Source organism: Xiphias gladius, chromosome 20 (genome assembly GCF_016859285.1).
Source record: "Xiphias gladius isolate SHS-SW01 ecotype Sanya breed wild chromosome 20, ASM1685928v1, whole genome shotgun sequence".
Taxonomy (NCBI): domain Eukaryota; kingdom Metazoa; phylum Chordata; class Actinopteri; order Istiophoriformes; family Xiphiidae; genus Xiphias; species Xiphias gladius.
This window is the reverse complement of record NC_053419.1, coordinates 15,674,188-15,700,885: the sequence shown is the minus strand read 5'-3', so window position 1 is coordinate 15,700,885 and position 26,698 is coordinate 15,674,188. Positions and strand designations below refer to the sequence as shown.

At 38.5% G+C, this 26,698-nt stretch overlaps 1 protein-coding gene across 3 annotated transcripts in view; it reads left to right on the top strand.

Annotated features, from left to right (window-relative positions):
- eng (endoglin) overlaps positions 1-22,591 on the top strand; it is a 42,872-nt gene extending 20,281 nt beyond the window's left edge. For all 3 annotated transcript variants that reach the window (XM_040157362.1, XM_040157361.1, XM_040157360.1), the window contains 11 exons: positions 3,228-3,341; positions 7,125-7,302; positions 9,886-10,066; positions 10,165-10,267; positions 10,476-10,668; positions 10,954-11,105; positions 11,342-11,572; positions 12,942-13,008; positions 18,240-18,350; positions 18,447-18,494; positions 18,598-22,591. In XM_040157362.1, the coding sequence (XP_040013296.1) occupies positions 3,228-3,341; positions 7,125-7,302; positions 9,886-10,066; positions 10,165-10,267; positions 10,476-10,668; positions 10,954-11,105; positions 11,342-11,572; positions 12,942-13,008; positions 18,240-18,350; positions 18,447-18,494; positions 18,598-18,719 (1,500 nt within the window). In that variant the 3' untranslated portion in view covers positions 18,720-22,591. The remainder of the gene's footprint in view (positions 1-3,227; positions 3,342-7,124; positions 7,303-9,885; positions 10,067-10,164; positions 10,268-10,475; positions 10,669-10,953; positions 11,106-11,341; positions 11,573-12,941; positions 13,009-18,239; positions 18,351-18,446; positions 18,495-18,597) is intronic.
- The last annotated feature ends 4,107 nt before the right edge of the window (positions 22,592-26,698 follow it).

The following is a 26,698-nucleotide window of genomic DNA, read 5'->3' as shown; positions in this document are numbered from 1 at the left end:
TGCAACACGATTCAGGTAAAAACAAAGAAGTCTTTTTCGGAAGACCTTCTGTTTCTACAATTCAATGTCTCTGAGACTCTCAGACTCTGCCTGTGAGACATGGAGTCTCAGGTTATTTTTATATAAATGCTCTGCACTGAAGATGGAAAGCAACTATCTTATCAAAATGTGATTACCTGCAGCTCCCTTTGCCACATCCACACAGTATCACACACATTATACATGCATAGGCACAGACAAATGGAAACATATGCAGCATTATCTAATATTTCTTGGTCATCGTTCCCAATGTCCCAGACAACTTTAGTCTGCCAGTCCATTAGTCCTTCCCCCGAAAAACCTATATTATCATGTTTATTTTGTGATATCATTCTACACTCCTTCTCTTTCCAAGTTTTTGTATTTTCTTTAGCTCTGTCACGGGAATTTAAAATAACCAGACTAATGAATGCAGGAGTCAATTTTTGCATCAAACAAGAGAACGGATAAGAGTGTTACGTTATTATGATAGACAGAGCACAATACTTGAATATGCTGCGGCTTTAGACATCACATTCCCCTTTGGATCTCCTGGCAGTTATTATCATTTTTATGTTCTGTAACAAATGTCACTATCTTCTCACCTACAATTGCGGTTGCCCCCTTTGACCAATTTTTGAAAATAAGGGGACTGAAGACATTTATGAGGTGCAGCAGCCATTATGCAAAACCCTCCTTGTACAACATTCTGATGATTATGGTGTGTGTGTGTGTGTGTGTGTGTGTGTGTGTGTGTGTGTGTGTGTGTGTGTGTGTGTGTGTGTGTGTGTGTGTGTGTGTGTGTGTGTGTGTGTGAGATGATAGATCCGTCTGTCCATTGCACTCTGCGTGTGCGCTTCTCTTGCAAATGCATCTGTGTTTTGCTCATATGCAATTTGTGGACGGTCTCCTTACACCTAATTTGTTCTGTACCAGTCTGAAAATTTTAAAATCTCAGGCCTGAGCTCGTCACAATTCTCTCGGATAATGCTCTGGCAACATCAGGTAGCAAGTAAATTAATTTAATATTAGGAATTCATACTATTTTCCCAGGAAGCTCATTGTCTCCCAAACAGGCTGTGCTCTGAAAGACTTCAAAAATAATAGAAAGAGTATTTGTTAAAAGGCATGATGGATGAAAGCAGAAATGTGTATATATGAATGTTAGATTTCCGCAAAAGTCTCACTCTGGAGAGATATTTCCAAGCTATTTTAAAGCTGTTCATTCATTTCTAATGCATTGAGTCATAAAATTGAACTGATTTCAAATCCATGACTCTTTCACTTTTCTAAACCCAATTATCTTGGGGCTATTGCAGAAGTCAAAGTAATTAGATCTAGGATTTATTGGAATTAAGTCTGTCTTGAAAAAAAAAAAAAAGTCTCTAAATTCAGACTTATTATTCCACTGTGAAAAGATTTACTCACCACCACTTACATCCATAAAGATAAACTGTACGAGCTTTACCCAGCGCACATATGGAGAATGGTAATTCAGGCTGATTCCTGGAGTGACTGTGCTGGTGATTATGGAATCTAACCCTGGGTTAACCTGAAAGTATGGTTAATGAGGTATTACATTATGTGTTAAATGATGTTAATGGAGTTTTATGTACAGTATACGCAGTAAATACCATCAGGATCTGTCATATGTGGCAGTACACTGGGTTGCAAGTTATAAAAAATACATAAAATGATAATAGAAATACTATATCTGAAAAAACTCTAAGTGACACAATAGGCTTCTCCAAATTCTTATTATCAGTATTATTTTTTTTAATGTCATAGTGTGATTGTACTGTTTTTACTCATATTTTTGTCATTACTCGAGAGTATTGTAACACTGTTTCCCATAGTTTTAATATGATAAAGACATAAAGCTTAAATAAAATTTAAAAAAGCAGCTCATTGCACATCAGATAAATCATTAATTTTGATATCTTTTGATTTTCTTTTGACTTTTTTTTATCTTGTTGTGTGCTACGTAGAAGTGTAAGTGAACGTTTGTGCTACTTGATAATAGAACCATGCTGCGTGACCTCATTAAAGTCTGTGTCAAACGAGACAGACAGCAAAGACAGCTTCCTTCCTGCCTATCTCCAAACCCTCCTCAAAAGACAGGCACTGCTTTTTCTGGATGAGATGCATGTGTTGACATTTCATAGTTGCAAAAACAAGGATAATTGTCATATCCCCCACTGATTTTTGCAATAGGGTAGAAAAGGAATCAGACTTGTACAGAATTAAACTGCAGTTGGAACTATTTTTAAACTTGGTGCTGCAAGCAAAATGTCTCTCTGCAGTGTCAACTTGAGGTCTCTTCATTTAATGATACACCATGCCAGATGGGGACGCTTGCATATTGGGGAATAACTGTATCTTTTACATAGAAAACAAATAGTAACTTGAAGTCAGGATACTGGTACATTGTGATTCTGTGCATAAAAGTCAAAATACTTACTGTTACTTTGTTAACTCTGCATTAGTTTGTTATATATATGGCTTAGATCTCACAATTTTTTTTGTCACACTTTATAAAATGCCTAATTCACATATTTATGATGTTTTTAATTTTTAATCTTAGCAGTAAAGTATGAATCTCAGCAAAATATTACATTTTAATGGAGCCTGTCATAAAGGCAGGATTCATGATAGCTATTGTGTTTCCAGTTGACAAGATTGCACAGATCGTTATCCTTGCACTGTGCCATATGATAGCACAATTAACACTTATAGGAGCATCAAGCATAAAGTTCACAATTTTTTTTTTTTTTTTTTTTTTAATTTTATTGCTTCGTTTGTATAACACAGCATACACTCAGCATGGTACACTTACCAAAAAACTCATTATCGACAGCACAGTGGCTCCCATATGGATGGCTTTGTAGTGTGAGTGAATTGTTGTGCCACTTTGATTTTTTTTGTCTTCCTAATCAGTCCCAGTTTTCCACCTGGAGATTTACACCACTGCTGAACCGTCTCTGCATACAACACAGTCATAAACTCCAAACTATTCCGCTTTCACACAAGAATAGAAGGTGCTAATTTAAGCAGCATTGAGTCTGCAGCTAGATGAGTGACACTGTAAATATGTAAACTTAATATGAATACAATACATGTGTGTGGGTAACTGACTGACAACATGCCAATTGCAATTTTTGTCCTGATGTGAGGTAAGATTTCAAGTAACACAATTATTTTCCTCTCAGGATGACAAGATGTTCTCTCTCGAGATGACCAATGCCAAGCCCATGAACCTTATCCTCACATCGCCAGACACAGTTTATGGTCTATACAACATCAGCGCAGATGTTAACATTTATGTGAGTAAAAGTCTCTTTGTCTTTCTATATTAACATTCAGGCTGTGCTCAAACCTAGTACTTTTCCGGGTGCGGGATGGGTACATTTCGGGAAGGGAAATAAAATACTGGTCATGCATTTTACCACTAACTTCAGCTCATTGGTCACTCTTTTTCCCATGTATCCATCACTCCATTACATTGCAGTTTGCTGTTGATACACAAGGTTGTTTAACAAATATTAACTAATCACGAAAAATTAAAAGGTTGTAGGGACACCATTATAAGTGGTTATTTTTTCAGTAATGTGTCCAGTGCCAGCTGGTTGCAAACAGTCAAACTGCCACAGCTGTGCAGTTCTTTGGGCCTGTTTAGAGAGACAGTGAACTAAGTTGTTTTTTCATAGATATCGGCTGTTCTGTATGAGGCAGTTTTTTTTTTTTTTGTTTTTTTTTTTGTTTGTGTGTGTTTTAATCATCCACACTATAAAATCGGTAAGAGAAGTTTTAAAGTGGCCAGCAATGAGAGGGGCTGATGCCATTGGCCTTAAAATTAATGTTCCAAAGACTTTTAAGATTTTGACTTTTACACACTTCTCAGATTAAATGAATATGTGAATTAAATCTAAGGGGCCGCAAAACAACTTTTATTCAGTTGCTTGAGTGTTTAATGAAATAGAGGAATAATAATGTTATGAGGACAAAAATGTAGCACTGGTGGTCACAGTTACTGGTTACTGTGGTTTGTCAAACTGTTTTTTTAATTTAAATTGGCCTTGGTGATTAACCTAACGTGAATCAAACACAAAGATACTGTTATTGAAACAATCCACTAAATAGCCTGTCTTAAACACGAAATTATATTAAAAATAACTTATGTGTTTGCATAAGTGAGACTGCCTAAACTGTAGTATTAATTCTAAATCTGTTTGTGATCATCACCTAACATTGATTAGTTTCAGTTTGGTCAGGACTTTGAATAGTTAAACCATTAAGCATCTCCATTTGTTAAAGAAACCAGTTTTATCCCAACTACAAATAGGTTACATCACTGCTGAGCATTTGCCAAAGCTTATCAGTCCGTGAAGTAAGCAGGTTCAACCTCTTTTGCTATTTCCCCTGTCAGAGTTTAGGTTTTGTACAAATTACTGGAGCACTTCTCTTGATTGTGTTTCTCTTACCTTCTTTGCAGTCACTGGTGTCAGTTCATATCATAGAATTGAAGTTAAAATGAGATTTAAAACTTCCTTGAGGAAGGAAGAATGATAGTGAAGATTTTATCATCTTCATTTCGTTCCACAACCTTACATTATCATTGTGCTTTTAAACATTTACAGTGAACTGTTTGAAAGAGTCTAGGGAACACTCGGAGTAGAAGAAGCTATCAAATTCACATCGTCTCTATTACAACGTTTTAGCTTGATGCTCCTCTTCCACGTTTGAACATGAATGCATCACTTGGAAGTCGTTCTTACAATGGTACCTTTTCAACTGCTTCAACCCAAAAAAAATAATTTCATGCTGACACAAAACTAAAGATGAACTAATGTTAACTCTGCTGATCACCCAGTATGTGTCACTGTACTTTCATATTGACGTGAATTGAAACCACTGGAAGACAGGCGAAACGTGTGTTAAAAAGCTATGATATGCTTGAAAAATGGTCAGCTGTATTGTAAATTATTTGTAGACATAGTTAACAGGCTAACACATAAAAAATACGTGAATAAATAAAATAAAATCACAGGTGACCAATCACAATGATGAAATATTTACAGGAACGTCATCAGTTGCTGATATGTTGACAGCAGTGTGATACCACCTCCTGTATCATGTCCTGTCAAGAGCCTGGACAACATTGCCTGCGACCACAGGATGTTTTCATGGGATGAGCAGTATCACTGGGGGATAATAGTGTTTTACTGCAGATTGCAGTGTAAGAGGAACATCATCTGTGCAGCGTCTGCGAAAGTTGGTCACCAACTTGACAGCTTGGCTCAGTGTCACAATCACAGCTCTTGCTGGCCTCCCATAGCTGACCTGAGTGCACAGTGTTGTTTTAAAAAACACTTGGGGACAGCAATATTTTCACCCATAAAGTCTTGTCAGTCTTCATACTGTTTTCAGGATATTATGTAACAGTTTGTTACAAAATGAGCACATGTTAGTATAGTATCAGTATAGTATACAGCACTCACTTATAATATACTTACAACCATTAAATAGATAACCTTCTTTGAAAGAATCTAATGTTAATGATCAGGTGAAAAGATGGAGCCCAGCATCTGGAACTCATGAATCAATCCCAGGACAGGCTGATGGGAACCAAGTATCATCAGAACTTGCTGTAATCTGCAGTAGATAAAGATGCTGTTTTCACTTAAAACACCTTTGAGTTCCTTGAACTTTACTCTGGGCCTGCAGAATATCAAACCATTTTTCCAGAGATTTCACAGAGACCAATCTGACTTAAATTCTACCCTAATCATCAGAATGATTACGATTGTTATTTCCCCTGTTCTTCCTGCTTTTCGCGCCTTCCCCTGTCTCTCAAGACTGGCTTTCCTTCTTTTATTTTTGCCGTTTCCCTTCACGCTATTTTTGATCCCATATCAATCAAATATTCATGTAGAAAGACCAATGACTCCCTCAGGCTTACTTGGCTTTCACCTTTTTTTTGGTCTCACTTTGTGACGCAAGGACAAAAACAAACATACAAATAGTTATACACACTAGGCAGGTCAGGAGAGTGATTTTCATTATTTAAACACGCTTGATAAACACTAACAGGATGAAAAAAAACAGTCCTTTCTAAAATTACTCAGCACACCACCGCCCTACTTATTTTCACAGACAAGGAAGGCTGAATAGTTTGTTGAGTCAGAATCCAGTAAAGATGCATCACACTGTACATGTGGTGCACATTTTAAAGCTCAAAAATTTCACCTGAAATAAGAGATTTCTGAAAACCATTTGTGGTGGATGTTCTCACTTTTCTGTTCTGTAAAACAGAAAATGAGCGGCTCTTGAGTGTAAATGCCAGTGTCTACAAAATTAAGAGGTGCACTACTTGTGCAACATTTTATTTTCCTCTTCAGCCTTTGGACTGCATAAGAAGAGAACGACAAATCAGAGTAGATTAAAATCCACTGAAGGTTGAGCCCAAAATAAAACTGCAACACTGAATTGTTATTTATGAGTGCTTTTTTTATTTTTGGTCTAACAGGCTAGAAGCCTACTGTAGACAGTACTCACTCCTCTATTCCTAACGCCTTCCCCTGCCTTCTTATTCATGCAAAGCTTAATGTAAACTCCATTATTTCCCATTGGTCCAGACGAGGAAACAGCAGTGTCTAGTCTATGGGATAGATGTATATATATATTTATACCTTGTATGGAGCCAGATTCCAGCCGACTGCGGTGACGCACGAAGCTAAAAAAGGGCCCATTTCCTGGCCCCACTCAGGAAGCAAAGGAAAGACCTTGGCTCCAACAGGGTTGTGCAACTGGACTCGTGGACACTTAACCATAATAAACATTTCTTTTTAACAGGACCCTGCTAAGAGAATAGAGGGAGAGTTGGGTGGAGGGTTAGAAAAAGAACTAGAGGAGAATGAAAGCGATGGGCAAACAAGTTTGATATGACAAAATCTGAGCAGATATGAGGTAAATATAAATAAACATAAAGCTGACTCAGTCAGTTCTGTGTTATTGCAGAAATGGGTAATAGACAGACTCATGCCTTTAGGAACTGTTGCATTGCCTGTAATGAAACTAATTGACATGACTTGGGCTCTACTTTCCAGTTGAACAATAACTCCACAATTGTCCTACACGGTAATCAACATCACAACAATGTCCACAAGCAAGACTTCCCCACTCAAGATGAGGAGCTAGTCAAGTGGGCAAGACAGACGTTTGGTGGTGTGACTTCATTCACCACAGTCCGAAATCTGAGAGCAATCTCATCCACAGGAACAACAGGTGAGAATTACTTATATAACCTCGTTGATATTTAATTAACATTAGGGGTTTTTCCTAATTAATTTGTGGGCATTATTTGCCAGTTTGGAGGGAGTCAATTGCAAGATCTGGTAACATGGCATACATATGAAATGAGCATGCATGTGAAACAGCATTATAGTCCGTCAAATCATCGCAATACTGTAAAGGACTTTCTTCCTGCCCAGAAGTTTCTCAGATTTATCACCCGTGATGTTTATCTGGAATATGCTATCTGCATTTTTGTTTGGTTTAAAACAATATTTTTGGTGCTGAAGAGAGAAAGTAATTACAGCCGGCAAAACATACATCTCCAGCTTACATAACTCTACAGTGAGCCTGCAGTACAGTAATCAAAGATGCAGGGTTGTTTCCAGAGCTCTTGATAAAATTCATCACTAACCCTCTCTTAAGTGTATATAAAAGGGGACCACATTGTGTTTTTCAGTGCCTGCATATGCCACTTCTCTTTTTTGATTTTTACATTTTAATTTTCACAGAAAGCACTTCTATTACTGTATGTCATCAACACACTTATTTCTACTGTTTTCAAGTCAGTTTGTAGGAAAAAACAAGCCCGAGGACCTCAAAAGCACACTCGTTATACATTGCTTCTTAATGTGTACCGTGGACAGATTTTTCACAACAGATACACACATAGAGTTAAATAAATAAAAAGAAATCAAATATGTTGCTTTGAACTTTTTATTTCAAACCAGAAAACTTATAACTCACAGTATGCAGGATCAGATGATGAGCATTTACAGAGTGGACATTGACAAGCTTGCCATGTGTTGAAAACTCATGTAATCAGTGCAAATCCTTAGCTTGAGAAAAATAACGAGCTGGGGACTCAGCTCAATACTACCAGTGCTGACAAGACATCATTGCATATGACAAGAAAATTTGGAAAGACAAGCCATTGACAAATGGCCAAAAATGCTGAAGATTGAGGCACAAAAACACCTTGAATTAAAGTGAGCAAAGGCTGGACATAAGGATATTATTGGCTATTTTTGCCAGCAGCAGTAGCAGCAGGAGGCTCAATGCAAGCACAATTATTTCCTAACAAAGCCTCCTTATGGCGGTTTGAGCCAAAGCAGAGGTGTGACATGGGTTAAGATAGGAGTGAACGGTGGCGATGCTGGAATAGTGGTGGCTGCTTTTATGTCCAGTGTTTTGCACAGTGTTTTGGAGGAATTTAGTTTTAATCTCTCTCTTTATGATTGTCTGTTCTTCTCCAGGTCTATCAATTACAGGGACTTACTGTAGGTGATGGGTTGGCTGCCTGCCAGTGGCATATTGCTCTTTTCTCATTTTAAATGCGTTTTGTTTTCCAGCCAAACTTAGTTTTAGATTTTAACTCACAGTCCACACGTGCATTAAAATTATTCAAGCAGGAGAACAGTTTACATCGCTATTTTGTTGTATCTCTTGGGCAGTATTGGGGTGTTAGGTGAACTTGCGGAGGCTGTGCGTTTCAAAAAGTCTGTGCAATTACTACACAAGTAATTGCACAGACTTGTGCAGTGTCGCCCAGTTGAAGGCTTACCGAGTAGCAGAGTAGAAAATATGTACCTGTCCCTCAGGTTTTTTGAATGTCTGTGATTTGAAATTCATGCCATGCTATTGCTAGTGCAAAAGAGGAGTTTTAATCAGTTTTAAGGGAGCTACTTTTAAATTCTAGTTGTCCAGCTAAAAGCCAGTCAGGACTTGTATTAACTAGAAGTAGCTTGGAGGGATACTGCATCCAAATTACTCAGCCCATATTGGCCTGAAAGACAGTTGCTAAAAGCTGGTAGTTTCTGTTGTGCAAAGGGCGCAGTCGCGGTCAGCATGGATTCAACTTGGTTGCAATATACTCTGATTTTCTCAAACCACTCCAGTACCACTACTTCTCAAATATGGCTCAAATATTCCGTTGGGTATTTAAACACTGCTCTGTGTATTTGGTTATCGGTGTGGTGAGGGTATATGAGGTGCTGCGGGGAACTTTAATCACCCCCACTTCAAGCATAGTGTTTTGAAACAAAATGTGTGTAGGTGTTTGAGCATTGCACCAGGGTGCAGCTGTGAACAGTCCATCACCATTATTTGGTCAAAGGCTGAACATAGTGTTCTCCCATGACACTACTCCGGGAATATCTTCCACAGACAGAAAGGCAAGGTGCTAATGTGTCTGCCCTCTCAGTTTGGTCTCCTGTTGCGGACTGGACTAAGACTCCCCAGCAATGGCCACCAAGTAAAACACTGTAAACTGAAATGTCAGTTCATTTAACAGAAATAGTCTCTAAGAGCATACGTCTCAGTGAAACTACCCTGTTAAATTAATTTAAATAACAGGCTATAATTGCTTATTGGTTATTGTAGCCATTATGCCACTGCCACAACTAAGTATTAAAACAAAAGTGCTAGTAGTCCATTTTATGGAGCTGTTGTTTTCTTTAATAAATGGGATTATGCATGCGGAAATCATTTTTTACTTATAAATTCCACTGCCATGTCATTTTGTGTTACAAACAATGACTGAACAGTGATGGAAAATTAATATTTGTGGTTTTACAGGAACCAAGCCTGGCTCTCGCAACTGCATACTTAAAAATGAAGATGCAACAGAGAAGCACTTTATGAAGATAGAAAAAATCCCTTTGGCGTCTTCGTTCACATCTTGCTCCCCGCAGCAGCAGAACCCTGGTGATGAAGCTGAGCTTCACATCATAAACATCCCAGAGAATGCCAGCATTTGGTAAACCTTGAGATTCACAAGACATAGCATCTTATGTATTCATTTGCTTTCCTTGTTGGCAAACATTCTCACGTAATTTTTGATTCTCCATATTCCAGCAATGTATCACTTCGCGTGGACACAAAGAAGATCAGGGTGTTCCTGAGAGGTCCTCAGGGCACCACATGGATTGTCCTCAATCCGCAATACACCCAGTTTGGTGTAAGTTTACACATGGACACACTCCAGTAATTAAAGCTCATAGATTTATCATATTTATTGTACCACAACCACGCGTGAGACAGGATTTATTCAGAGGACAAAGACTCCACTCCACAAAGTCAACAGATTGCTTACACATAATAATACTTGAACAACACAGTCTCTACATCACTACTGATTTATCTGAACTCGCCTTCTCTTTCTACAGTCTAACAATGACATCCTGCTGCCCACCATCACACACAGAATCCCGCCTTCATATACACTGACCAGTGACAATGCAGACGATGTGCAAAGGAAGGCTTTGGATATTTTTAAAGTCAGTACTTTTACCAGCTATACTGAACTCAGACCAGCGGACTCTACAATTTTACTGGTCCTTGTAAAAAATGACCCTTCAGGTAAGACAATAAACGGTAAACATTTATAGACCCAACGAAATACATGTTACATAATGCCAGCGGTGAGATCACAAATCAGGGGGATAATGACTGCTATAATAATAGTAAAAGTAATATTCACCATCATCATCACCATCATCACATGAAATGTATTATTGTACATACACAGTGTGCTGTGCTGCGATTTGTATGGCACTTTTGAGGGTTTCTTTAAGACAAAAAAGCACATTAACCGTGATAAAACTGATGAATATGGTATATTTTTTGTTTCCGTTTCTCTCTCAGCTACAGAAATAGTACCAGACCCAGTCATTACCATTACAACTAATGCCCCTCATCAGATGCCTCTGTTGATGCAGCTGTACACCTCCCCAGACTACCGTTCTCCCTTGGACCCTAACACCAAAGTACAGAGTGACAAGAGAATTTATGCAGAGGTAAGAAATCTTTACCCTCTTAGCTGTATTTAACGCTAAATGTAGTGTACATAATATACATAATATATATGAAAGTTTTATTGGTTAGTCTGTACGAAACATTTCAAATCATTTTACTGCAGTTTTACTCTAGCATGTAGTGCTTCACCACACTTAACTGATTTAACAGATTCTTGTGCTTTTACCATTCTATAGCAGTTTATTTTATCCCTTATCCCATCCTCTGTCTCCTGTAGATTTCAGGGCACACTTTAGGGGATATTGTCTTGACCATCAAGGTGATCAGCTGCTTTGTGCGCTCCAAGGGCTCGTGCCCCGTAGTGAAAGAGCTGCCCTTCATTCTAGAGGCCTGCTCCTCAAATTCTTGCTCCAACAGCACCCGACTCAGCTTCTCCTTAGACCAGCTCCAAGAGCTGACGACCACCACATGGGACCTGGAATGCTCTGTCAAACTCTGCTACAGTGAGGTAGGAATTCATCAACTATTTTTGACATAGCACACAAAACCATGTCAAATGAAAATGCTTTTATTTATGAGTAAAATATTACATTGAAATTAGTAAAGCTGTTTAAATATGCATTAAGAAAACATAACCTATATTAGAATTTCCCTTTGGTGGTCTACATCATTTTGTATTGAGCTTTAGCGTGTTTAGGATTGCTAGAAAGGCAAATCAAAACCCCCGTTTGACTTTAAAAGACCGTCAGGAAGATTTAGCAGACTCTGTAGTGGTGGTGCACTCTTCTACTTTGCAGTGACACGGGCAATAAGTATGACTTTCATGGAAGAGTCATCAGTAGAAAACCTTTGTTTCATCCTCACCACAAAACGCAGCGTCAGAAGTTTTGTAAAGGAAAATCTAAACAAGCCTCATGCATTTTGGAAAAAAAGTCCTGTGGACTGATGAAGTTAAAATAGAACTTTTTGGCTGCAATGAGCAATGATATGTTGGGAGAAAAAAGGGTGCAGAATTTCATGAAAAGTACACCACTCCAGCTGTTAAGCATGGGGGTGGATTGATCATGCTCTGGGCTCGTGTTGCAGTCAGTGGCACGGGGAACATTTCACTGGTAGAGGGATGGATGGATCAATTAAATACCAGAGAATTTTCACCATCATTACACTGCCTGTAAAAAAGCTGAAAATGAAAAGAAAGTGGCTTCTACATCAGGATAATGATCCTGCACATACCTCAAAATCCAATATTGATGACCTCACGAGGTGCAAAGCAGAAGGTTTTGCCAAGGCCCTTACAGACCCCCTGACCTAAACATCATCGAAAATCTGTAGATAGACCTCAAAAGAGCAGTGCATGCAAAGACAGCCCAAAAAACTCACAGAACTGGAAGCTTTTTCTAAGGAAGAGTGGGCGAAAATCCCTCAGACAAGAGCTGAAAGACGCTTAGCGTCTTCATAAAGCATTTACAAGCTGTGATACTTGTCAAAGGGGGTGTTACTAAGTACTGATCATGCAGGGTGCCCAAACTTTCGTTTCGGGACGTTTTCCTTTTTGTTATTTTGAGACTGTAAAAGATGGAAATAAAAAGTAATCTTGCTTAAAATAGAAATGTGTCATATATAACTTTGTGCCTTTTGGACATCAGCTAATCTTTTACTCGTTTGACTATTCACAGTAACAGAAATTTCGACCAGGGATACCCGAACTTTCTCATGCCACTGGCGCTTTGTTGTCGATGGAGGCCTCTCTTCATCTCCAGCATGATCAATATACTGAAGCTTAAATGCAGTTTAGGAACTTTTGACATTGTGACCTTTTGGGTTCGTTGATTCGTTGTTCTCTTGTTGTTGATAAGTTGTCCTTACCCCCTCACTAGAAATGTGGAGATGGAGGAAGAGTGAAGAGGAATCTGGAGGTTACCCAGCCGTGTCTGAAACCACCAAGTGAGTTCAGTTTAAACTCCAAAATATGGATCAATTAATTTTTTGAGTTTGCCACTTTGAAGCAGATAATACTTTAACCCACATTGGGCCAGATTTGATCTTAAGTTGTTCTTAAGCAGTTTTATCATAGGCTCTTTGTTAACAAAACAAAATATTTAATCTAATTTACTCTTACTTACTAAAATGACATAACATTTCATAGTGGTAGGAGGCAGTAGGACATGTGGAGGGATATTATTTGTTCCAAATTTCCTTGCTTTATCTAATTTTTTCTTCCTTCTCAGTGATTTTCTTGTATGAATTATAATATAAATACTTTATAATTTTTTAGTTTAGTAGAGCAAGAATTTTCACAATAGCTAAACAGAAACATTTGCAACACTATAAAGTGTGTGATCCTTTTTTCCGTTTGTTTCTTGATCCTGATTGTGTAATTAACCAGTTTTTTGTTTTTTTGGGTTTTTTTTTTTTACATAATCTAACAAACAAAAAACCTTTTGAAACTGCTTTCACATGCAAAAAACTCAACAAATGCAGAAAGGTCCACTCTCCAAAACGGTCCACATAATGTTGTTTTGATGGTGGCCTTGAGTTTAAAAGTTTCATTTTTTAACAAACCCTTACTATGAAGATGAATGTTCCATATTTATTTCTCTAACAGTAAACTCTCTGAACTCTCAGAAGAAAAACAAAAACTTTTAAATTACCTTTTTTTGCCTTCAGGACTTAATTGTTAGTCTGGTGCTCCATCAGTGTATTGCTGCTTGCTGCTATAATTTTCATTCCTATTGTTGCTTTCAGTGCACAGCAAATGTTGTGCTGGCGGTTGTCATAGCAGTGAACTCAGGATATGTAGTGAAGCCAGCAAGGGGTTGCGGGGCAGGGCCTCGTCCTTTAGGAAGGTCTGCAGGCTGACCTTGTGGCCACAATCAGAAGTAATGGCCCTCAGGGGAGGGAGGTGAAGTCCTTTGTGTTTCCAAGGTGGTATGACTGTGTTGCTGTCCAAACATAGCCACTGGGCCTGCTGCTATTGTCAGACCATTCAGCACAGTTGACTCAAACAAGGAAAGATGCCTCTTTACAAAGAGAGTCTCAAGACTGATGATTAATTTCTGGGAAAATTCAGACTCCATTTAAAAGCAAAATGACACAAGACAGTAGATGTTGATTAAATCAGGGAACACCTGGAGATTGTCAGACTTCCTTTTGAAACTGATAAATGATTTGCTTATATTTTAAACTTCCTTTTTTTCTCCATTTTGTTCTAAAAGAGAAATATAAAAGCTGGTGTCTCATTGTTGCAGTGTATGTGGAGAGGAAGCTGACTAAACTACTCATCCATGCTTTCCTATGTCCTGTTTTCCCTTCTCTTTGCCGTTTGGCTTGAATTTATGTAATTAGAAATGTTTTTCTGGAGCGACTGAAATACAGGAATGTAAGTAGTTGTGAAGGAACATGCTAGTTTGGTAGGTCTGTTTATGTGGCTCCATTCATTAGCCCGTGTCAGAGATACAAGGGTTATATCAGCAGGACTAGCAGACTGCATTCTGGTGCAATCCTTCACTGGGCAGGACTGAGTGCTCCATTCAGCAGTCCTTCCTGTTTGGTAGTTTTCATACAGAGGACTCCAGGGAGTCACAGCACAGGCCTGCTGCCTGTCTCCTCCTCTCCACCTGCACTGGAGCTTCTGCTTCCTGCCCCTGTTTATTCAGCTTTGCTGTCAAAGCCTCACTGATACAAACTAACAAAGCAGCTGATTACAGAAAAAAAAAAAGTCTCAAGAGAAAGCCTGCTCGAACTGCTGTGATGTTCCTGGCCCATTCAGGGTCAAGGAATGTTCCTCACTGACAAATCAACAAACTGGGTGGACTGTCTGGGATGCAGTCAGTTCAAGTGCCCACAAGATGTCACTATTCCAGTGCTCTGGGTGATGTTTATTCAGTTGATATTTTCTATTTTTTTTAATCAAATACGCATAATAATCTTTAATGTAATTTAATATTAAATAATAATCATTTTAATTTAAAAAAATTGAATGAACCCCTTTGGAGTTACATGTACAATATCACACTTTGTACTTAGTTTTTGTCTATACAGTTCACTTTAATTGGTGTATGTTCTGACATTAGCATGAAGTGATTTTATCTAGGCTCACTGCAGAGGAAGTTGCACCACAATTCAGTTGCACAGTAATTCAATTGAATTTCAATTTAATTTTATTTATATAACGTCAAATCATAACAGAGGTTATTTCAGAGAACTTTTCATATAGAGCAGGTGTAGACCTTACTCTTTGTAGTGACATTTACAGAGACCCAACATTCCCCCATGAGCAAGCACTTGGCGACAGCGGTGAGGAAAAACTCCCTTTTAACAGGTAGAAACCTTGAACAGAATCCGACTCATGGTGGGCGGCTGTCTGCCTCGACCAGCTGGGTTGAGAGGGAAAGGGGGGGCAGAAGGGAGGAAAGAGAACATAGCACAGTACAGGTACCACATAAAGATGTAAAATGATAATGAGACTAATAATAAAACTAATGATTATAAAAATAAGGTGAATAATAATACAAATAACACTAAATATAATAATAATGATCATCATAATAATTTAAGCAGCGGGTGTTGAGAAGGATCATGGGGGCAGTAGGTTGTTTGCAGTCACAGATCCAGACTCTGCAGCACCAGGGGCAGAAATACCTGCAGAAAGCAACAGGAGGAGAGATGAGAGAGATGAGAAAGGACAAAGCTACTGGAGAGAGAAGAGGTCAAATTAGTAACGAGCATTGATGGGATATGAATGCGTCTGGATGGAGAGTGAGAGGAGGAGAGAGTAGCTTGGTGCATCATGGGAAGTCCCCCAGCAGTCTAGGCCTATAGCAGCATAACTAGGGGGTGGTTCAAGCCAAGCCCGAGCCAGTCTTAACTGTAAGCTTTATCATAGAGGAAGGTTTTAAGCCTACTCTTAAATGTTGAGAAGGTGTCTCCCTCCAGGACCCAAACTGGAAGATGGTTCCACAGGAGAGGAGCCTGATAACTGAAGGCTCTGCCTCCCTTTCTACTTTTGGGGAAACTGGGAACCTCAAGTAAGCCTGCGTTCTTGGAGCGCAGTGTTCTACTGGGGTAATAGGGTACTGTGAGCTCTTTAAGATAGGATGGTGCCTGACCATTAAGGGCTTTGTAGGTGAGGAGGAGGATTTTAAATTCTATTCTGGATTTTACAGGGCTAATATGGGAGAAATGTGATCTCATTTCTTAGATCCTGTCATTACTCGCGCTGCAGCATTCTGGATCAGCTGGAGAGTACTTAAAGATTTGTTGGGATAGCCTGATAATAAGGAGTTGCGATAATCCAGCCTAGAAGTGACGAAAGCACGGACTAGTTTTTCTGCATCTTATTAGGACAGGATGAGCCTGAATTTTGCAATGTTACATTACACATCAGTTATTCAAATGTACATGATGCACGGAGTGATGGCAAGTTGCCACAAAACAAACCCGCTGTCTGCTGTCCTTCATGTTCGGTCTTTAATGTACTTCAGGAAAGGAGAGCTGTATTGTCGAAGCCCAGTATAGTACTTAGCCTAGCACATTCCACCAGGAGGCAGGAGGCAACAGAGGCAGGTGAGAGAAACTCGTGCAAAGGTGATGATTAGTTTTTTCCAAATGTTGTGGAGGCTTGTGGGAGGATCTCTACAGGTACCAGAGGAAAGGGAGAGGGAGAAAACATGTGTTTGCACACTGTTTCTCCGGATATGCAAAACCTAGCATGCAGACACTGCTTATGCTCTGGCGGGGACTTCGGACTGCTTACCTGCGAGTTGTCAGACAAAGCTGTGTCTGTAGCCCCTCAAGTTCAGATTTTGGTACAAAATTTAAGTCTGGAAACAAATTAACAGCCAGTGTAGCCTGGTCAAAGATTTAAGAACGTCTAGCATGTTTATTTTGTGCCTGAAAATTGGTAGCAGAGATCAATAAGTGCCCATTGAGTAGTTTCATTGTTTAAGGTGATGTCTGAGTGAATGGGAAACTGTCTTCTTGAAATTATTACAGTCTCAGGCCATCTGTTCATGACTTTGCCAGACCACAATGAGTGAAGCAAAATTGTGGGCATGCCTCTCCAGGCTAATACAGTATGTCTTTGCCACAGTATTGTTCTACATCAGACGCTTGATCACGTGTTTTGCCTTTTCTCTTACTTTTTTAGGGCTGCTTTGTCTCGATTTTTATGAGGTGAAAGTGATTTTTTTTTTATTGCAGCTGAGTCTTGAGTTTTATGTTTTTCTACTAAGATTGTTAACAGAGAAACACATTTTGTAGGGTAAGCCAACACAGAGCTTGACCATCACCAATGCCAAAATTGATTGTAAATTGAAATCTGTATCATTAAATTAGAAAACAGGAAATTGTAGAGTACAAATTTCCTCTTTTTATTTCTGTTATGGTGAGGTCACACTGCCAAAGTAGTGACTGTTGTATTTTCTGCATGGGCTTGCATGTATCCTGATGGTAACTAGGAGACAGGAGGGAAGCATTCGTGTACCGTAGCTTGTACAAATCACATGTATTTTACATTACTGTTAGACATCTGTTCCAGAAATCTTTAAATTAACTGTTGAGGCACCTGTTGGTTTCAGCCAGTGCAAGTAAGAAAACCAAGCTGTAGAGACATGAAACTGCTAACTGTCCCTCACATTGAACATTTAGTCGTCTCTTTGATAATTTCATTAAAAATTCATTGTCAATATAAAGGTAGATAGTTGAAAGCGGGGACTATTTTTAAAACACACATTTATTGATTAATTCAAAGAAGTTCCTACATCCTGAATTTGAGTTAAAGCTCGTCTGCAACGGTTTTCTAGAGAAATTAGCTAATTTGATTGGGTTTCTGAAATCTGTTTTCTGTTACCTGGGCAAAACATATTCCACCTTATATCTTTGTAATAAATATTTGTAATATACCATAATACAGTATGTCAGCTGTCTTGCATCAACAACTTGCAGCTGGATCACCATACGACAACACTGTCACATCGACAAAACACAAAACAGTATCAGAATGTTCGCTGTGATTGACAAGCTACTTTATATCAAGAACATTTCAAGTCTCTGCAAATAAATTTTCATACTGTGTTGTCATTAGCAGTAACCGTCAGTTTTGACTTGTGGTTGTTGCCAATTGCTGTTGTTTAACTGAAGCTTGTATACATTGTTTTTTTATGTGTATGTTTCAGCCCCACAATGCTTTGACTTTGGCCTACGTGGTGTTCTGGGCATTGCATTTGGAGGGTTCCTGATTGGAGTATTACTAATTGGAGCACTGTGGTTTATCAAAATTAAAACAGGTACATGTATGGCTAACAATGTGGTGTCTGTGGTTAAATACACTTCTGAATTCATATTTGTCTGGATTTGAAGTTGTCTCATTCTGCTTAATTCAGGATACCCAACTGGACTGGACATGAGTTCAACTGCTGCAAATCTTCCCGGTAAGGATGTTTTTCTTTTCTTTTCTTTTCTTTTCTTTTCTTGTCATCAGTTCTTTACTCATTATCATGTTCTTACTGGATTTTTTTTCTCCTCTTTCTCCAGGATGTCCCTGCTCAGGAGCAAAACGACAACCAGTTTCTACCAACCCGTCCCCCTCTGAGAACAGCAGTGCCAACGCTAGCATTGGAAGCACCCAAAGCACACCAACCAGCAGCATGGCATGAGATTACTGTAATCTCCACCACCAGCAGGGCCACCAACTCCCTTCAAAGTCACCTATATGGGTTTTGTGCTTTTGTTTTCTTTAATAATGCTTAAAAAGCATTTTCTCCCCTCCCTGTCCCCTTTAACTTCTGATTAAAGAAGCACAACCCACGTCTTTGACACACCAAGCCTGAAATGGATGTGATCTGGGAGTTTGTAATGGTGGGTGGGAGGCGGGGGGCCTGGGTGACGGATAACAGAAGTCTAATCAATGGCTTCTGATGCTTACCTTTGTAGCCCCTCTGTAAAGTCAAGCTCCTAGACAGGAAGTTAGAGGGAAAGAGAAAAAAAAATAAATTGGCTCCCAGCAACAGGAAAAACAAACCATATCCCCCAAGAGCTAACAGGAAATTCACTAAATTCCTTTCAATGAACTGTGCTTGTGTGGTGGCAGCACAATAATAGTCAGTCAGGACACAAACCAGTCAAAAGATTAACTTTGAAGAACAGATGAAAAGCTGTTTTGCATTCACATCTAAGCTACAAAAATACGAAGGGCTTTTGGCTAGGTCATTCCAAAAAGTTATCAACAACACCTCGGGGACTGAAAAGCTCAACATGTAAGGATCTCAAACCAGTCAATGAAATGCTCACTTCAAGGGGTATTTGTCTTAATTGGAGTTCGAGGTCAATGGTTAACAGCTACCTCCTATTATTTAGAAGTCTGGAGCTAAGTTTAAACTTAACACTAGATTTCTCTGGTGAATTAATCTTACTTTCTGCCTTTTTCATTTCTTATTATTCTGTGTCACTTTAGGTGAATCTTATAGCTGACCCACTGGGTCATTTGTAGCTCACGAAACAATGTTATGGTGCCATTTTCGTGCTATCGAATCGGTGTAATCAGTGTAAATTGTGAACCATTAAGAAAAGGGCTTTTATTTATGTGAGCTCAGAAATAATCACTCTTGTAACATACAGTACCGCATGCAGAGATGTACGGCTGTATTCAGAGCTGGGTAATGTCTGCGCATCAGTTTTCAGGACTCACAGTCCTATATGGATTCCTGCAGCTGCGCCCACAGGGTGGAGTTTCCCTAAAATAGTCTGTCTGGACGTGGTATTCAAGTACTTTTCCTTTGCACGGTAACTATTCTCATCAGAATTCATAACAAGTCCATCACCACTGCCTGAAAATTTGTTGCCACTATAAAATTCATGCCTGTGTCAACATACACGAAAACCTACTCACAAAGAGACCTTCATGTATTGCACTTGAGTGTTTTCAGGCCGATTTAATTATCATCTCGTGCACTAAAATGCAGCTGTTCATGGTGTATAAACCAATACTCTTCCCTTATTTTAAGATCAAGACTTGACATTAAGCATGTATAGACTGTACAACCTGCTTGTTTATGTTCAGTGTCTTTTCATTCAGTAGCCAGCCACTAATGTTTTGCTCTGTCTTGCGATTGGAGATGAGAGCAAAGAAGGGAAAGAATTTTTAGACCTCTAATGGATGTTATGGATCACCAGCCCATTCAGAGCTTTTTGCTTTGACAAACAAGCCATTCTGGCTACAGGTTGCAATCTCGATGTGACTGGACTCATAGAGAAGTACAGGTACAAACAGCAGGCTGTTATATTCTATAATGAATTAGATATTTAATTAGTATTATATCATATGCAGAAGGAAGTGGAATCTGTGCAATTTAAGGTAAATATTTGTCTTAAATGAATAAGCTTGGTATATTGACAAACCTCAGTCCCTAAAATCTGAACCCAGATGAAACCTGGCAAATGGTGAGTGAGTTTAAACTCACCCCACTTTTCTCTAACCTTTAAACGTTAACAACACATATAAGTCACCAGCTCTGAATACAGCTCATTCGGATTCAATAGTATAATCACTAGTAACAATAGTATAATAACACATTTTGTATGTTCTGTTTGCAACAATACATTAATCAGTAAGTTGTACTTTAACCCCATGAAGACTACTCTAAAAATTCTAATCTAATCAGCTGTCACAGCACTTTTGTAATGATATGGAAATTGTCATTTGAGAGAGACGAGTTTGGAGGTAAAATTATTAACCTCTGCTTACCACACGTGAGAGGCTGCATCAGCTGCTGCAGTGCTAATGCTAGACAGGAGCTGCACAGATGCATGACAGAGACTCCCACGAGGGGTACAACTGTAGAACGACGGCTGATCTGTGAACCCACTATTTGTTTCAGTGTACAAATGTAAATGTATTTTATATTTTTATCGCCCCTGTTTTACCTCTCAAACAATACTCCCATCACACGTCAAGTCTTGTAGGTAACCAGGCAACCTTTCAAAAAAAATCCGGTTGTATCTACAGGACATAGCCTTGACAAAAGCACCAAAATTGTCATGTTAAAACTTCACCATTCATATACATTTGATACACTGAATTTACTGTTACTGATGCCTATACACATTCCAAATAGTTACTCACCTTCTTATTGGATTGTTAAAATAATTTATTCACCTTCAAACCTAATCTCAAAAATGCTGAGTGTTTTCCAAACCAACAACATTTGTAAAATGTCTCTTCATTGTATGTGTTCGAGCTATGTAGCTTACCCCCCCTTACTCTCTCGCTCAGCGTGTGCGTGCATTTACGTTTAACTTTGCATGCCTGATTTTCTTTGTGTGTTTGTGCAGAGACAGAACAAAGAGGGCCAGTACAAATTGCCACTTGAGTATTTGTGCAATATGATGAGATTAACTTGTATGTAATGTCTATATGTAGTTTTTTTTTTTTTTTTTTAACTGTGTTTTCTTTTAGGTGTTGTATGAAATTCTTACTTTGAACCATTTTCGTAACCTGCTTCATTCTTTTATGTATTTGAAGAACTGGGACAATTTCTAATCAAGGCACTTATCAAATGCACAAGATTTGTTCTGTATTGTAATCTTTCTTTCTCATTCTCATGGGGTCCAAAAGTCTGAGACCACACTGTAGTCACGGACAGCGCGTGTCACGTTTCATGTCACAGACAGTACGTTTGGTTTGATGGCTCTACCCCTGTTTGACTTTTTGCCCTGACCGTAAGATTCCCAAAAACACGGCGTATCTCTGCTGATACTGACATCCTGACATTGTATTGTGTTCATTGAACTGTCTTCGGTGGGTGTGATGGGGAAGTGCGTTCTGAATTCTGAAAGACAGAACGTCTCACCACAAAGTAGCATCCCAGTTGATTATGGAACACTGGCAGTTTTTCGAGTTTTAATTTTAGAAAATAGCTGCAATATTAGACGTATTCTTCTTCTTCTTTTTTTTTTTTCTTTTTTCAAAAGTCAGGGTTCAGGTATACCCGTGTTAAACCAGTCCCAGTGTCTCACACTGACAGTAAAATCACAAAGGCTGTCAGTTATTTCACTTGTTAGCCCTGCAGATCCCTTCCTTACCTCTGACCACAGCTTCCTCCTCCTCTGACACTCTACGCAATTAACCAAATATGTGCGTGCATATACATAGTATATGTACCGGATTTCTGTGTGTGTGTGTGTGTGTGTGTGCGCGTGTGTACGTGAGTGCGTGTGTTTGTGCATTTGCGTGTAGGTGTACAATGGAAACTATGCCTACGTTAATGGATTCTTCCTCCAGTCTTTTAACAATGTCCAAGTTCTGAATTCTTACCAAAAAATCTGAAGCCTGAACAACACGTCAGAATGTCTGCTTTGATTTTATAAAGTATAAAATGCAGTGTTATTTTTGTGCTAGAGTGGGCAGCCTTTTACCATTTAAAATGGGTCCATTTGTTGAGATACTATTCAACTGATGTCATGTATTTTTATATTGTCTCTGAAGAAATATTTCTTTTGTCTGGAATTATCTTAATAAAGTGAATATGACAAACCCTCTTCTTTGTGTTTTCTGGTTTATTACAGCCTTGTGATATTGTGGTGAATAAACCGAGAGCATTAGTAGTGCTGGAAAAAAACAACTCCCAGCATACCCAGGATCTCTCAGGACAAGCAATATCACAGTACGAATAAAGCAGCAGAACACTGACACTGGATAAAGAGACAGAAATGCTACTCACTCCAGAACTTATTAATAATAATAGTGGAAAAAGTAGGAAAAATGAAAATTATACCGTGTTTAAGTTGTTTTCGTCTGAGGGTTTGATAGAAATATTGTTGAGCGTGCCACAGGTAGTGATCAGGCCCAATCGTTGACTCGTCTGCGACAACTGCTGTGACTGATGACTGGCTGCGTCTGAAATAGGTGGGAGCTTCTTCTCTTAACTCTGTTCCTGATTTGATCTGACACTTCTACATTAGCACTGGCATTGGAAAGAGACTTTTCATAATATTAGCAACAGAGAGCACCGCTCACTCCAAAGTTACTATTCAACCCAAGTGGTGGACATGTACGGTTTGGCATGATGACTAATAATGAGACGTCGCAGTTTACCAAAGTTTGACGTACATTGAATCCAGATCCGAATGGTGTGTCACGCTTTCAGCGTTCAGCCCACCCTACAGGAGACACGATTAAAACCTGGATCACAAGTGTTTCTGACTGACTTTCAATTCTAAAAAATTAGATTTTCCTTGAAATCAAAAATAATGATTAAAATGTTCGTATGTGCTATATGCCTGCATTAACTTATCAAGAAATCATTACCTCACCTATATAAGAAATCATAGACTGCAGAATTTTTCACACAGCGTCAGCTTGTAGTCAGTTTTCATCAGCGGTGGAAAGAGCATTCAGATCATTTGCTTTGGTAAAAGTCGCAATACCACAATGTAAAATTACTACATTACAGGTAAAAGTTCTGAATTCAAAATTAGTACATTACAGGTAAAAGTTCTGAACTCAAAATGTTACCTAAGTAAAAGGGAATAAGTATAACAGTAAAATGTACTAAAAGCATTAAAAGCAGAAGTATTATACAGAAAAATGCCACCATCTGGTTCTATTATTAGCTACACATTATATTATTGGATTATTATTGTTATTAGTGATGGATTGACGTTTAAGCAGCATTTTATGTTGCAACTGGTTGAAGTGGAGCTAATCTGAATTTATATACAGTTGGGAAGATTAACCTATAGCTATGCGCTGTATATTATAAGATTATCATAGGTTTGTATATAATATCGTCATCTGCAAAGTAATTAACTGCAGCCGTTAAATCGATGTAATCGAGTAAAAAGTACAATACTTCCGAAATGTAGTGGACAAGTATAAAGTCCCATACAAAATGCAAATACTCAAGCATAGGTACCTCATAATTGTACTCAAGTACATGTATATAAGTATATAACAATGTACCTGTTATATACCACCACTGGATACTTTGAAGGTATTTGTGCGTGTCATGATTTTTTCGGATATTTTCTTGCGGACTAGTTGTTTAAAACTGAAAGTGGCAACTTTTCTTTCCGGTCAAATTATGTGTTTATTATTATTTTATCATATGATAATGCAGAAAATTCTGTCTTTATGTCTTATTATATCCTTCATCTGATTCCGCAGAGCTTGACTTATGACTGACCTGAAACACAATGAGCTTGAAGAATCGAAAATATCATAATACATTTATGTTATGAGTCATGTATAACCTTTATTGTTGGACGAAATGATGAAAATAACGGTGTTTTTCAATATCTATGGCTTTTCCTGAGGTTTCAAGTCTTCCTTTTTTTTATACAAATTCAATCATGTTTTTCAGGACTGGAGCCAAGGCACACAATACATGTTTATAGACTGCACCATCTCCAAATATGAACATGGAACCAGTTGGCCTTGCAGGATACATTGGGTGACATGTCTGTTTGAGCGTGTGCCTGTATGTGTGTGTGTGTGTGTGCGTGTGCTTGCTTGCCGTTTCAGGTTGTTTACGTCTCAGGACAAATGTGTTTTTTTCCTGCAAACTTGTGCCTGCTGAAGTGTATTATCTGTGCACAAAACCAGTCCTCGCAGATCTGTTCTATAAAAATTAGGCACAATGGCGTCATAGGTTCTGTGTTTATACTGTATGTGAATAAAGAAACAGAGGTCAGTATTGCATTGAGCTGTGGGCTCTTTTCTTCATTTTTTTCCCTAAAAACTGCTTGTCTTTGTGAACCGAATTTGATAAATAGATATATCTCCACAAGAAAAAGGGAAAAAAAAGTGCATTGTGTTATTGTTGCCAAGGAGTTGCTTCCTAACCATATACACCACAGTGTGCTACTAGGCTCTCAAGGGAAGTACACATCAGTATTAAGCAACAGACCAATAGCAAATTTTATATATATTTCTTTTTTCTTTTGGGAGCTTTTTCATTTCCTATGCAAACATCAAGCAACTTACTTACTTACAATACATAGCTCTTTGAGTACACTTAATTTTGTTACTTTTTCTATGTAAACACATTACTCAAAACCCTTTAGAATTATTTTTGTATTGGGGGATTGGGGCAGAGCTATACTGTTCATATGCCTTCTGCACATTGTGTGAACAGTAATATAACTTGTACTTGCCATTTGTTATAATCACATATTAATTACATGAATTTGTCAAACAGAGGCCAGTGAGATCACATTACATCTTGATGGTCTGCCATCTTCTTTTTTGTAATTCCACCATTATTTGAATTACTTTTTGATCCCATGGGTGGTGACAGCACACACAGGTTTACAGATTTCAGCTTTAACTAACCATACGGCAACATCTAAAATGGCCACGGCTTCACGGTGCAGAGAGCGAGAGACTGGAAAAGAAAAGGGAATCGAGCAAGCTGAGCTGGTGTGAATATTGAGTAGGAGGTGAATGGAAGCAAAGGTGTGGTTTTATTCCATAGCCTGCACTGCAAAAATAACTTCCTACATACTGTAGAAGAATGAGGACAAGAGATGACTGCCGTCTCTTGAGACAACTTTGAATGATCTGATTGTTGATTAAAATGAGAGAATACAGTAATAAGAACTGTATTGCCCCCTTGATTGGATGTCTATTGATTTGGGGGTTAATTTCCAGCTTAAATACATTAATTGTTATTAATTTCACAAAATCCACTATTCATTATTTAACCAGTTGACACTTACAAATACATTTCTCTGTTTCAACCTCTCATTCAAAAGTAAGAACATGGGAATGGGAGAAAATGGGAGCCAACATTTTCTTTGTATAACAATGTACCTATTGTTGTATAAAGGTCATGTGTTTAATCATATGTCCTGCAGCACTGCATAAGTACTAAACACACTGTCAATTGTGTAGAGTTGACCAGTGACTATGATGAAATTAAAAAGATAAACTATTCCACTATAGCGTTCATTATAGTGTTAGATTTGCTGGTAACACTGCATAATGAGTGGCTGCAGGGAAACGTCCCATTACATCTAATTACTCTGGTAAGTGGATTACTGCTGACCACCACCAGATGGTGCTATATTTTTTCTTTTTCTCCGAATCCACAGATTGTATTGCCTACTAAAAGAAGAAGACAATGAGCCTCATTGTAAAGCAAAGTCCCAAGCAAATTTGCTGAGAAATAATTGACAGAAATCAGTAAAAAAAAGAAAAAAAAAATGTAATAAAGCAATGCAGTGTGGAAGCAATGAAAACTTGGAATGTAACATCATGGGGTTACTTTTACAAAATACATTTCTGGCCACCACACATAAACATTTCCACAGTAAGGTCTCTTTTGAACTGCATATTCATATTTGTACAAAATGCCTGCATTTCACATTATCATGTACATACAGTATATTTAAATACCTTTCTTTGAATCAGGTCAACAAATCTGGGACTGATCCTTACATGAAGCCTATAAAGCCTCGAGGGCATGTGGAATTCAGGAAGCTACATATGAGCATAACTGAAGGTACTCGGAGTGAGCCGCCTCTCCCTGAGACTTTCACACCCTGAGGCGCTATGCAGCAAACAAGGTTGTTTACATGTTCCGAGATGGTGTACAGACTCAGCCTCTCTTCCCATCTCTCACCCACACTCCGACGT